The following is a 14,314-nucleotide window of genomic DNA, read 5'->3' on the forward strand; positions in this document are numbered from 1 at the left end:
ATACTACAAACCTTCCCTTTTACTAGTTTCGACAGAACAACCATCTAATACAAAAAAATTATTGATGTCCGTCTTCTTTAGGGCCTATATGGGGCCAGTCAGCTCCCACCCTTTTAGTTGTTTCACCAGGGACATATGCCTCCAAAGGTTGCTCCTAGGTATTCCTAAAATGGCTCTAACAGAACAAAAACACAAGACAAAAACATTGAAGAATATTCCTACTAAACCATCACTCTTCAAATCCTTCCAAATTACTCTCCTAGAATATATATAAGATATGAAAGATGATATTTAATTACCTCTCGTTTAGATTGCAACATGGAACACTGCCATCATCATCTTAAATATGGTGTGCAAGGTAGACATCTCTTGCAACAACAAGACAAGCAGCTCGGGTGACTGTCCTCTAGTTGTGTTCCAATCCAAATTTGAAGTACGTGACTTAAATAGAGTAAGACGTGAAACTAACAAACCTTTGCCTTGTACTGCGACCGATCTCATAGGATTCAGGGTAATAGTGATAAATAGCGGATCTCACGTGGTCTTCACACAATTCCTTACTTGTGTGCAGACTCATAGGCATCTGAAAAAGCACACACAGGATACTCTGTCCAACGCCCCTGTCTAACTCAAACTATCGACAGATGAGCAAATGTCTAATCTTACTTCTGGGAGCGTGTCCCCATTAACTTTACTCATCTCGGCACTTGCCACATATTAATTAGAAAGAAAGGAACGTCGTGTGAAGGGAATGCTGTGTACAACCAAACTGGTGTTTGTCATTGGACTGTATGGAAATGGCCGACACGATTGAAATGGTAGCTCAATGTAGAAAAGCCCTTCAAAACTGACTGTTGAAACCAAATTAGGCTAGAGTGACGCATAACTGTGTCACATCAGTTTAGGAATACCTAGAAGGAACCTTTGGAGGCATATATCACTGGGGAAATAAATAAAAAGGTGCCCGCCGATTAGTCCCATGTAGGTCCTGAAGAAGCGAAGTTAAATTCATTTTTTGTATTAGATGGTTGCTCTGTCGAAACTAGTAAAAGGGAAGGTTTGTAGTACGCTGTTAACACCTATGAGAATGTTTCGTGTTGTGTTTCCCTTAACCACCCTCTACCATTGTTATTGAAATGTTTATTGTACTGATGTAATGCATTCGCACAATTATTGTAAGTATTGTTTGTGAAGCAAGTTTTGCACATGTATAATAACTGTGTGTGTTATTTGTGAAGCTATGTGTTGCACTATAATAATGTTTGCACAGGCAGGCTGACAATAGTTATTTCCCCTGGGACACTGCCCTTTATTTTGCACATGTAGTACATTGTCTAGTGTATTCTCTTTTTTAAAAATAAAATAATGGTTTTCTATTGAATAATACATTAAATTATTATGATTGAATGTAATAACTCTACCTTGATCAGTCATTTTCTCCATTGATTCTCCAGGAGATGAACGGTCTATTTGTTATATACTTAAACTCATTATTTTAATTTGTGTGCTTTCTCGAGAGACACAACCTTGTTGTTGTGCCACTTTTAAATTGTGCATAATATATGAGAGTATGTGCTGCGATTCTTTGTTAAAAAGTCCCACAGGAAAACACACGCACGTGATATAACAATGCATATCTGTGATACTATTCTTCATAAAGTGCTGTACACGTGCAATGCGCAGCTCGACTGGTCAGAACAATAAGCATTTTGACCCATCAGAATCATGAGATCTCCCTTTAGCATCATTAGAGTCTCACCCTAACTCACACCTCCCCCAGCTTGTTTCCCGAAATCTCTCTACAAACGCATTTTACCCCAGTCTCGACTAGTAACAGGAATGGATTCATGGAGGAAATGGGTTCTCTGTCAAATGTCCAGTGGAATGATCTTTACCAGCGTGGCCTTCAAACGAACTAAGATGAAATAGGGCAATTATAATTAAGTATCATTGTAATCTGCAGCACAACGTGGTACAACTACTCAAGTTGCACTACCTGAGCCCAAGTACCCAAGAACACAGATTGCAAATGGCTAAAGAAAGGAAGAAAACCTTACCCATAGGCGTTTGCTCTTGTCATGGTCAATGTACTTGCATTCATCTTTCCCAAGGAAGGAATAGTGTCTCCAATCGCCAGTGGCAGGAAGGCTTACAGGAGGTGGTTGTGCTACTTATCTCTGAAATGGAGGCCCATACCTGCTTGTTAAAGGCCCGTCGCTACGTGTCATCATTGCACTCTGGCCTATGAACTCAAAGTAAGGCCGCCAATGCTGGGAATATTTCCTGAATATATCATGAGAAGGAGCTGTCTGGAGTGTAACACTTCAGGTTGTCTTTTTTTTGTGTTACCCCATAGTACAACATTTTCTTTTTGTATTATTGAGGAAAACATCTTTGAGCATGCTGTATAACTTACACATCACTCTTCGTTGTGATTATACGTTTCAGAATCCTTTCCGGCGATCGCCACTTGATAGGAACCTCTGCGTCTTTTCCATAGGAGAGCGCTCCCAGTTTGAAAACTTCGGCTGCTAATCCTAATCCACTGAGCCGAATGTTCATATCCTGATCAACTAAGACATTGCAGGCCGCTACGTAGCCATGGATCAGTTTCAGCTTTTCGATCAAGTATTCCTAGAAACAGAACACAAAGGGTAGATTTTCAAGAAGTGGTATCCTGGTGTGATGATAACATCTCTGTCACGATCATTTAGAACCTCGTGTAAAGGCCTTATAACATGTATACATTTCTCGTTTTTCCATTCTCTTATCTTCCCTTAGCTCGATTTCTTTCTTTCATCATACTATGGTCTGGATACTCTTGGAGGGGACCACAGTGCTCGATAGATAAGCCCGGGGGCTCTGATTGTACTACAGTGGTGAATTGGCACATTACAAAATCGGTATCCGGTTAAATTGTCGAAAAACAAAATGCCCCAAAACATTTTTTCCAATGGTTTTATTTTTATTTTATATGTTTTATTTTTGTTTTGTTAGTAATTCTTTTTGTTGCTCCCCTCTAAACATGTGCCCACACTCCTTACCCCCTCTCCTGAGCTCCTGATGTCCCACCCCTTCCACATATGAAATTTACTGGTCACCCACAACTCTACCCTTTAGCTTGATTTCCTATTTCTGCCTCCACGCGCATGTGAACTAATTCTGATTCCTTCCCATCCAGTGTGTTTCCTATGTCCGTCTACAAGTCATATTCCCTTCTACCATAATGACCAGCTTTAATTTTAGCTGCTTCATACACATTTCAAGAGTTGCTCTAGGTTACCTTGGCAGTGGCCAAGAGGGTGAGTACATTGAGAGTGTGCTGCCATACTCACATTTAAAAGAGGACAACGCTTATGGGGATCCCTCCTTCCTAGCCATTGACCAGGAGAATGAGTTTACAGACATTTCTAGGGACGATGAAATTGTGCACCGCCATCTGATGGACGGGTGAGTTCAAAGGAAGAACTCAGACCTCCTACTAGTGTATTTGTATGTGAAGGAATGGGTAACTTCCTGAACACTACTAGTTAATTGGATGGACGATTCATGCCAACCATGTTACTTTGCAGTCAGCCACCACAAATTGGTGAGTACATCAGCGTTCTTGGGAATTGCTTTGAGAGTCAAAGTCCTCAGCTAATGCTCTGTTTAAGCATTGCTTCATACTCCTCACTTGGTCAAACTGTATAGGGAACTTTCCTTAGTGAGTGCTGATGCACAGAGGTCAACAGGGAAGCAATTGCTGATGTCTGCTGGTTCCAAAGGTTAGGATACAGTGTGCAGATGGAATTACCAATAAAATATCTCAGACCAAATAACAGGACAGACTCAAAGGAGATGGTAAAATACTGCGTTTATCTCAAAGAAATAAAGCAGGGTAAATAAACACTCATCAAATCGATTCATACAGGATCACAATGTCTTTTCGATTATACTCAGCTTATATAATGCTAAATGCGTCATTTATGACGTCTTCCTACGTGGCACACTGCAAAACCCATCGATGGCTGGGATTGGATTAGGGGAACATGTCTACATATAGAAAATACACGTGTTAGTCCCTCCTTGGCGGTCTCTTGTCTGTGAGACACACCCCGAGCAACTTCTATACACGCGGTGTAAGATACTCGTCATAGCAGAGAATATGTCAGCGGAATAATACTTTGTAACAGTGTATGTAAAAGTGCATGGCAGGCTGATCTAAATGGTTGGCAACCCAAATCCAACCTTGGACATTTGGCTTGGTAGAAGCACGTACATGGAAACAAAACCCAGGTGCTTGGAGATACGTCAGCTTTCCCCTTGTTTTCGCAATTAGTCTATCCTCTCTCATTGTTAGGCTTCATGCCAGTGTCTTCTGTTTGAAGGCTGAACTTGCCAGTCTGCACTGTCCCGGGACAATTGAGGGATTGTAGGCATATCATTATCTTAGCTTCAGACTTTGGGCCTCATCACTAGTTGGACGGTAGCCCTTGAATGTGGCAGTAACAATGTTACTGCCACATTTAAGGATCCGCCCAATCTCGAATCGGGCGTGTTTATCCCCAGCTCTCCGCTGGGGGTAAACACACCAGAAAAATGCCAATTTTCAGCACAATTACCACCGGAATTTTTGGCACAATTACCACATGGTAATTGTGCCAAAAATTCCACATTGGGTTCAATGGTCCCAATGGAGAATGGGGAGCAATGGTTAGCGGCCAACCCGCGATCCGGCGGAAACCGCGAGATGGGTGGGCACTGTTAAGGATTTCAATCAGGCAATACACCCGGGTCTCAGCCTAGCGTGCAATGCACACATGAAATACTTATTTATTGTGTCTATAGGTTCAATATTCTGAGTGATATACCACTCATATCACACTCCTTCCCAAAATACCCCCAGGTCACAATGGACTAGGAATCAGGCTAGTTGGTAAAGGTAATATTTATTTATTTATTTAAAATTTAAATCAAACATATGTTTTAATATATGGGGCAGCAATCACCAATGTGGTGCCAATACAAATCAGAAAGTAGATAAGGCAGTTGAAATCACTTTTTAGCAACACAGAATGTAAAACACAGAGAAAAGAACAGTTATGGCTTGTTGAAAAGATAGCGCTTAAGTTAAGATTTCCCCCGGCAAATGTCTCTACACACACAGAATCAATTCTACACAGCTGTAAGTAAGCAGCAGGTATTCAGGAATAAAGAACAGTGTGCAGGGTTTGAATACAATCTTTCCTCCACAAACAAGAAAGAAAATGGTTTTGGAAATTTACACTTTTAAAATTACTTTTGAAAATGGCTTAGGAAAACAATGAAAAGTGTGCAAAAATCCTTAAATTGATATAAATCTCTATGGGAGCAACACCACTGAAAAGCTCTTAACAAACATAAGCTACAAGATGAGCAACAGTACACACTTTGAATCAGAATGGAAGTTTGGACATACTTGGGAAAACACATGTGTAAAACTTTTGCAAAATTGCAAATTCACGCCCAAATTTCACTATGCGGTTTTTAAGAAAATCGGGTCAAATACACTGTTTATTTGGTAGGGGCATAGCTAAAGGTATTAGGTTTAAGTCAGAGTTGAAATAAGTCTCTAGCTATTAAATTGAGGAAGTTATGCAAGTTTGAATGAGAGGCGTTTTTAGAAAAATAGAACAGAGAAAAGCAGAAAATCGGTTTTAAAATGACAGGTTGATTTTACTTAAACTAGATGAATGGCTAAGAAAAAAAGAATGCCACCCGTGAATCTCCACAGTTACGCACGGCCGCTTGTAACCCTTCACGCGGTGGATACCCTGTTCTTTATGGGAATTACTTTAGTTACTCAAAATCACTAAGGGCTTATGGTCTGGTAAAACAAAAATGAGATAAGGTCGTGCTAACACTAAGAATTACAGACAGAGTTGCAAGACTGATTCTGACAATATTATGGTTCTTAAGTTAAAGACGGGATAGGTTACAGGTTGGGATAGGACAATGCATATATGCTATGGTTCACTATGATTCCTATTGGTACTTACAGTCCACTTTAATTTAAGATTGGACCGTCAAAGGCTCTGGTCATCACGGATCGAGTCTACAGACAGCAGCGCACTTTTGGCGGGATAGGCCAGCCGGGATACCGCCCAACTCGTGATGAGGCCCTTAATAAATCGCCCTTGTTTGCGAGCTCTTCGTCTTGTGTTGTGAGACCATGAAATTGTCCATATCGACAGTGCATTTAACACCATTTGATTCAATTACACTGGGTGCAGTTGCTCCTCTTGGCCTTTAGGGACTTGCTCGCTCTATCCCATATACACGTCATGCCCTTTTAATTGTCCAATATTTGGCTCTGTAAATCTTCTTGTTGCTCCTAATTTTAGAGAAAAATGTCCTTGCACATGGTCTGCTAGTTAGATTCCCTTTGTGCTTTTCCTTCATCCCTCGAAATAGCATCCTTGGTTTCAAGCCAATATACTCCTCTATTTTGCAAGGGAAAACAACTTCTTCATCATCTTTCCAGGTTACGATCCTGGGCTTGTATTTTGAGGTAGCTGGGTTGATTGACATAAGCCGTCGTCGTCCATGGTCATCCTAAATGTTAAATATGTACCTCTCATAAGCAAGATTTTCTTTATTCTTTCTACCTTGCATTTTAGCGTATTTACAGTTATTGATCAGTAAGTCACTTAATTCTTCTTTGTGTTTGTGTGCATCATGAAGTACATGTTTCTCTTAGTGCTTCAGTTAGATCATCATTCTTATGTATTTTCATATCGTTTCATCATGGGTTCTTATATCTTCTTTATGACATTCTTTTACTGTCATCAGACTTTGTTTTGACGCTCATCCATTCTGTTCATGGCTGCATTCCGACAGCTCGGCAAAGTGCATCCTTCTTGGTAACTTTCCTCCACTATGTCAGCTTGCGGGTACACTCTGAAGGGTTGTCCGAGTGCATATTGTCTCTCATATACTCGACGAGATGTGTAGAATCATTGCAAGGATTCAGGCATGAGTTCCCCATCATGGCTCTTTGTCTGTCAACCCAATATGATGGTGGCAGGAGGGCGGGGACTAGGGAGAAGACAGATAACTCCTCCTCTACACTACCAACATGGAAGCCATATCTTGGTCGGATGGAAAGATCAACTCCACACTCCTGCATCAGAAAACATCATTGTGGTAGGCCATCTGCTGCTCTGATGACTGGCAGTGCCCTCCAGCTGACTCCTTGTGGACACTGACACAAAATGACCAAGCAAGCGATAAGTCGTGCCACCCCTGAATCCTATAGAATATGTAGCATAGAACAGAAACGTTTAATGACCTTAAAAGGCCAAAGATGAGGCAGCAAAGTCTCATTTGCAGTGAGAGGCACCATCCAAATCATTCTTTTGTTTTTTGCCCACATGTGTCTTGTTTCCTCAAAATCTTGCCTTCGGGCACACATTCTTCATAGGAAACCAAAAGGGGCAGACTCTCTGGAACCATGTGGTAACAGATAACCCAACAGCAAACCCGGCCAGAGGACCCCATGTAGTAGAGGTGCAGCGGCAAGGCTAGGCTAGGCTTCTGATCAATTAATCTAGCTTGTGGTTGGCTCTAATGAAGATAGCCAAGCAAGCCCACCACCACAGCCAGTCACATCGTATGCATGTAAATATTTGAATGTACATTATTTAGCCAGTCACATAATTGTCAGAGCTTTAAAACGTGAACCTGCCATTACATATATGGACGGACATCTTGTGGTCCCAGTGAATCCAAGAAAACAGTGTGACCATGCGGTTGACGTTAACCCTTACGTTTTGGTACTTTGGAACGCTTCCCCCAGAAAATTGATATTGGGGTCTTCACCAAATAATATTTCCCTGAGCTGTAGATAAACATATATGTGATTTAAAGAGATAGAACATATTTGAAACCTACCTCTGTCTGAAGAGACATGTATTCAATATGACAAGTTTCTTCCTATCTCAATCCATTATGTGCCACTCCACCCCTGAGAGCATAGTCTAGATTACTCCACTATGCCCATCATTATGTGAGCAAAGACAAGTATCATAGCCAATGTTTGCAACATGTGAGAACATTACCAGATTCAACACTGGAGTCTTGGGAACACGCCTGGAACAAGGCATGAGGGGCGGAGAGGATAATTTAACAGGAAGCTACATTGCTTGATGCCAGTGATCCGGATGAAAATCCATTCAGACATAAATCCTGCTCCCAATGGCTGAGGGGTTAGGTTCATGAAAGCCCTCTGACTGACTGCCACCAATTAGGAAGGCACTGTCACTGGAAAAACTGTGTCCACTTATAGAGTTCATTAACACAGAGTCACAGGGTGGGCTCTGACAAACCAGAGTGGTTCAACAGGAATCTCTGTGCAAAACTGACAGTGATTTGGGTGGGACCGGCATTATGGGAAGCCATCTATTCTGGTGCTAGTGTTTAACAGATGTCGTCCCTAGGAAGTCCACAGAATCAATGTCACCAAGTGGAATGGTAGGTTCACAGGAAGCCCACTGCCATGATTGAAAGGCCGGGTTCATATGAAGTCATTAACCGCACTGCTACAGAATGAGAGTGTGAGTTCACTGGTGGCCCCACTGCCAGTCATCAGTGAAGTTGCATTATGAGAACTCCTCTGCTTCCAATGCCAGCAATTGGGGAGTCTGCTCATGGGAAACCCTTGGCCCCACATTGATTGAGAGGGTGGGTTCACAGCAATCAATATTCAATTTAGCGAAGATATTGCAATCCATTATGACGATTTTTGTCCTTAAGCGGTTGGTTGGTTGGTTGGTTGGTTGGTTGGTTAGACACTGCTACCAAAAGTGTTGTCAGGAGAGAAAAAATCAAGACTGTGCTGTGGAGGCAGTCCCTTGCAAAGTGTCAATGAATATCAGGATGGCTTGGTTGTACAGGGGAGTGTGTTGGTACATAAGAAAGGGTAAATGTGTTGACTGTGAAACATACATGTAAATAATGTACATTCAAATATTTACATGCATGCAATTTAATTATACACATTTGGATTTATCGTGGTAGGGTGCAGTCGGGGTGGTTGTGGCGAGATTAATGGGACGTAGATGGCTCTTTGCTGGAGCTTGATTAATTGCTTTGAGGACAGGGGTGCCCAGGAGGGGAATTCTAGTGGTAAGGGGCAAGTAACACAAAGACAGGTAAATGGGAGGCAGCGCAACAAGGGGACAAAGAGGTTATTGAGAGTTAGAGTAGAGAACCATAGTGGGAGAGAGGAGGGAATGCAGCCTGCTAGGCATACAGATGCTTGGCAATGGTTAGATTCAAATACAAGAAGAAACAAAAAAGGGAGTGACTATAAATCAAAAGCCACCCAGCATTGTAATGATAGGCCAAAGTGGGAGAGAATCTATGTTGGTTCAAGAGGGTGCAAGTGGCAAAAATAAGAACTTTGTTGAGGGGAGAAAAAGAGAAGAGGGGGGCTGGAAGCAGGCAGGAGCAGTAGTCAAACTAAGGTCAAGCTGAGAGGTTTGAGAGAGAGATGGATAAGGTGTGTGGCTCTTCCTGATTATATTTACAAGGCTGATCCACGCTTCCGGGAGAAGTGGCAGTAATTATGTGAATTAAAGTTTGCTGTCAAATAGGACGCCACAGTTGTGAGTGAGCAGGTCTGGAAGAAAGGGGGCAGGAAAGTTGGGGTGGCATTGGGGTCAGGGAGGAAGGTGATTTTTGGCTTAGAGGAATTTGATGGCAGGCACATGTGACAGCCACTGAGGTGCTCCAAAATGTCACGGCAGATGGAAGGGGAGAGAAAAAGATCTGCCTGAAATCAGCAAATAGTTGGTATGAAAGGCCAAAGGCTGAACTGTGTTTATCCAGGGATGGGGTATACAGAGTGAAACTGAGTGAGCTCTGGACTGATTCTTGTGAGATGCCCATGATATGGAGGGGTGGCGGAGGAGGTGCTGGAGATACAGGAAATTAAGGAGTGGTATGAGAGACAAGAGGGCACCCAGTCTAGAACTGTGTCCTTGAAACCTAGGGAGGAGAGAGTTTAAAAGAAGGCAGATTTTCCAGTCAAAAACTGGAGAGAGATCAAGAAGAATGAGGACAGAGGACAGGTGGAAGAGGGGGCCAGTGATCGGAATGTTAGAGACATGGGTGAGAGCAGTTTCTGTGAAGTATTTGCTACAAAACAAATATGTAAGAGAGTTGACCTCAAAGCTACTCCTCCCTGATGAGGCCCAATGATGCTGAAACATGTCTGGGGGATGCAAGAGCAGAAGGATGTGACCAAGCAGTTTGGGCTGGACTGCCCTTTTGAGGTGGGACTAGACCTGATTTGCATATGGTATTTTCCCTTTTGTAATGGCTAAGCAGGAGATGAACAATGGTCTGGAGGGTTGCCCAGATTAATGGCAGAGGTTAAGATTAATTTGAAACCTTCCAGCCATCACTTCTTTTGTTTTCCTTCCAGGGTATCACAGCACTCTTTGGAATACTCAGATAAAAAAAAACTCTTACTCTTTCATTAGCTAACGTTATTGAATTTTGAATTTCCATTTCCAACCTAATCATACAAAATTATTTGTATCACCCTTTGCATTGGACTGATTGGCATGAGGCCATCTTGGTGTTGAACATTGCACAGTAATAATAATAATAATAATAATAATAATAATAATAATAATAATAATAATAATAATAGTAATATAATAATAATAATAATAATAATAATAATAATAATAATGTCTATTTTTCAGATTGTTAAAAAATGAACTATATGTAAGTATTTATTTTTGTAAGCATCTCCATCAGAACTGATGTATAAAGTCTCAGATTATAATGTTGGCAGTACACAAGGTTGAGGTGGTAAGTGGAACAGATTTAAGTAAGGAGTGAACGATTGTGTCGATATCAGAAAGGGATGATAATAAATAGTTAATGAATACATTGTAGAATGGTTGCTCTCCACTCGAAGGGCTTGCAACGTCAAAAGGGGAGCCTCCTAATCCAAGAATATGCATTTTAAGGACTTCTTGAAAGTAAACAAATTAGTGGTATATCTGATTTCTGTGGACAGGATGTTCCAGTGGAAGGAATTAAGGAGGAACATTGATCTGAGTAGAAATATGGTGCAAAAAGGTTAGAGACAATGAGGTAATGAAGGGTGGGGATCAGAGGGCAGATTAGAATGCATCAGGAGAGTACCTGGGTTTAGTAGAGTGGGGCAGCCCATGGATAGCTTTAAACACTGGTGGCAGAATCCTGAACAATGATCAGCAATGCGCCATGAGATATCCAACTTTTTAAGAAGATGCATAGTGTCATGTTGAATAAGGTATACAAAGTTTGAATAAGGTGGTAAATCCAATGGGCTGGAAGGAGTATAGGGCATGGGAGTTGTGGGTGCTGTTGCATAATGCATGCTAAGAAATAGCACATGTGTGAGGGTTGGCTATGTGTAACATGAGTTGAGGGTGGAATGTACACATGTTGTTGGTGTCATCCAGCAGTGGTTGTTGATATGGTGAAAGTTAGAAACCTCTATTCACTGTTGAAGTTAACCACTAAATCACAGAAGAAAGGGTGGAAAAATAGTCATGAACAAGTTGCATGGGAAGTCAGGAAAATCTGAGAACCTCAGTGTTGTTGGATCTGGCATAAAACAGTGAGTGGAAATCCAGTAGTTTAGAAAAGGGAGGTCGTCTGAATTGTGTGTTTGGAGAGCGCTTAGGAGGATTAAAACTACACATTTGAGTGTTGTCCTCAAAGCAAAATGCAGGTGATAATGCTTCAACAATTAGTTGTATAGAGCTAGAATTGTAACTGGGTTTGGGGGACAAAGACTTGATAAAATAATGTGGTTGTGTTGATTGAATGCTGCAGACTGGTGTGACTGTGGACCACAAGAATGAGGGGAGACAGAAAACAATGCTTCTGGAAATTTCAACAAATTACAGGTGCCTCGAAAAAAACCACAGCTTGCCTAGCTACTTCCTGAATAATAGGACCTCTTGGGAAAAACTGGGCAGTCAGGGTTCAGATCCAGCTGCAATTAAGTCGGAGTCCCACTAGGAGTGTTCAGTTCTCTGATTTTATTCAATTTATATGTGAAACCTCTGCCTTACATATTATTTAGTAATGGTGTGGTATTCCAAAATTACACAGACGATACAAAGATTGTTTTTAAATTAGACAAGAGCCCACAGTTCAACTATAGCAACATCCAAAAGGTTTTTCCATCTATAGAATCCTGCATGTGAATGATCTGGTTGGAAGAGGCAAAACTATCCTAAAGTGTTGAATATCTACCCAGAATTTTCTATGGAAGGCCATATGATGAGACCTCAACACTGTGACAAATCTGAGGATGTCGTCCCTTCTCCCAGGGGGGTGAGCCCTTCCCATGGGCAGTGCGGCCACAGCCCAATAGTCCCCCTGGGGGTGGTGCACCCCTATGGGATGAGGGACAACAGCCAAGGAGAGACGTGGTATAACCGTGGCAATGTCCCAGCTTCCTCAACCTCCTACCTTCCCCAGAGATCTGAAATACCCTATCAACCCATGCATCTGTGTAAGATAGACACTTTCATGCATTTACGTAGTACTGGTACGCGGAAGAATAGGGGCTGCAAGCTTGACTTAAACTCTGACTCCACTGGGACGAAGGAGAGCGTGACTGAGCATATGGAGAATGATGATATCAATACTATGACAAGGAAGATGTGAAGATCAATCCGCGAGATCAAGGTAAATGGTCCAGCCTATCACAGATAGTCCATTTTATTGGGACAAAAAAAGGGAAGAAAGACTGCATATGGGAGTCAGTCCTCCCCGGAGAAACTGCAGGGGCCGGTGCGGTGGAGCTGGAATATCTCAAGAGCTCCAGGATGCGAGACGGATGCTTAAGACGATCCCGAGAAGGAGAATGAACCGGCAAGCAGGCAAATGAAGTCGGAAGCAGATCCTGAGAGCAGGGGAGCGAGGACCCTTCTCCAAAACAGACTGGTCTGGCAGAGCCGCCGCAGACCTCCTGAAGAGCAGCAGAACACCACGCAGCCCGAGATTGCTACGTGGAGTAACAGACAGAGCAGAAGCCTTCGCGAAGCAGAAACAAGGTACACAAGTGGACAGAAAGGCCCCTGGGACCTGAAGAGGTGGTGGGAGAGAGCCAACAAATACCCCAAGCAGAGGGAGAGGGGCAAGGAATACCCCGAGGACCGGGTCTGGGACCCACATACAGGGACGTTACAAAATAAAGACACCTTTGGTAATACTTGGCAGGCGAGTGAATCATGTTTACCAGAAAGAAGATTTGCAGAAAGCAAGCAAGTCTGGAACCCACAAGTCAGTTATCTGTCTTCATAAGCCACAGTACCTGTGGAAGGATAAACCAGGGTGACTGTGTATCAAGGAAAATTCACCAACTGTCGTACTTGACAGGCACGTAAACCACGTCTACTTAGATAAGATATACATATTCACACATCTGTTCTTCATCTTCATAGTCCCAGTAACTGGATGAAGAGTGAAACCAATAACTGGGCAGAAGAGAAAAGGGAAACAACCATAACCTTGCTTAAAAAAAGTGTGAACATTTAAGTTTCAATACCACAGTACCCGGAAGAGGAGTAACCAGGTTGATTGTGATTACAAGAAGCAGGAAACTAGGGGAAGGGAATTATTCCCTCAGATGTTTTTGTCTACAAGGATGTAGTCCAAAGGAGAAGAGATTCCCTGTACCTGGGAGAAACATAAACCAGGTTAGCTGCGAAAGAAGAAGAAGAGAAACCTGGGCCAAGGAAACACTTCCTCCAACCTTTTGTGAACTGGGAAGCAAAAGTAAAGAAGGGAAAGACTTTCTTGGCAATTGGAAGTTTTGTTTTGTACATCATTTTGGAACTTTGTTGTTAAAAGGAAATAGACAACCTTCTGAAGGGAAGGTCGTCCACTTCAACTAGATACCAATTTTGTGGATCCATCGAAAGTCTATTGGAACTTTGTTTGTGCACCTTTTGGAACTTTGTGTTGGGAGTTACATACTTTGAAGAAGAAAATCCTTTCACTTTAGTTTTAGTTCTTAGTGTGTGTGCTAGAAGTAGGTTTTGGACACAACGGTGGACAGATATTATTTGGACATCCTGACCGACTCCTTAGACTATTAATTTGAGTCAGGGAAACCCCTCTTAGTGTTTTGGAAAGAAAGGCATTTCCCTAATCCTCTTTTTCTGTTAAATAAAACTCTTTAGCCATAACTATACTACTACTGTGCCGATCTCTGACTTCTACAACTTTACATAGTGCATGAAAAACGCTTGTGGTTTTCCTTGACTCTAGC

At 42.1% G+C, this 14,314-nt stretch overlaps 1 protein-coding gene across 1 annotated transcript in view; it reads right to left on the minus strand.

The window, feature by feature from the left end:
- Positions 1-14,314, minus strand: part of LOC138472587 (tyrosine-protein kinase STYK1-like) — a 567,235-nt gene that overhangs the window by 215,769 nt on the left and 337,152 nt on the right. The window contains exon 7 of the mRNA XM_069610834.1: positions 2,417-2,634. Coding sequence (XP_069466935.1) covers positions 2,417-2,634 — 218 coding nt within the window. The remainder of the gene's footprint in view (positions 1-2,416; positions 2,635-14,314) is intronic.

The sequence above is a fragment of the Ambystoma mexicanum genome, chromosome 8 (genome assembly GCF_040938575.1).
Source record: "Ambystoma mexicanum isolate Mex_15411 chromosome 8, UKY_AmexF1_1, whole genome shotgun sequence".
Taxonomy (NCBI): Eukaryota; Metazoa; Chordata; class Amphibia; order Caudata; family Ambystomatidae; genus Ambystoma; species Ambystoma mexicanum.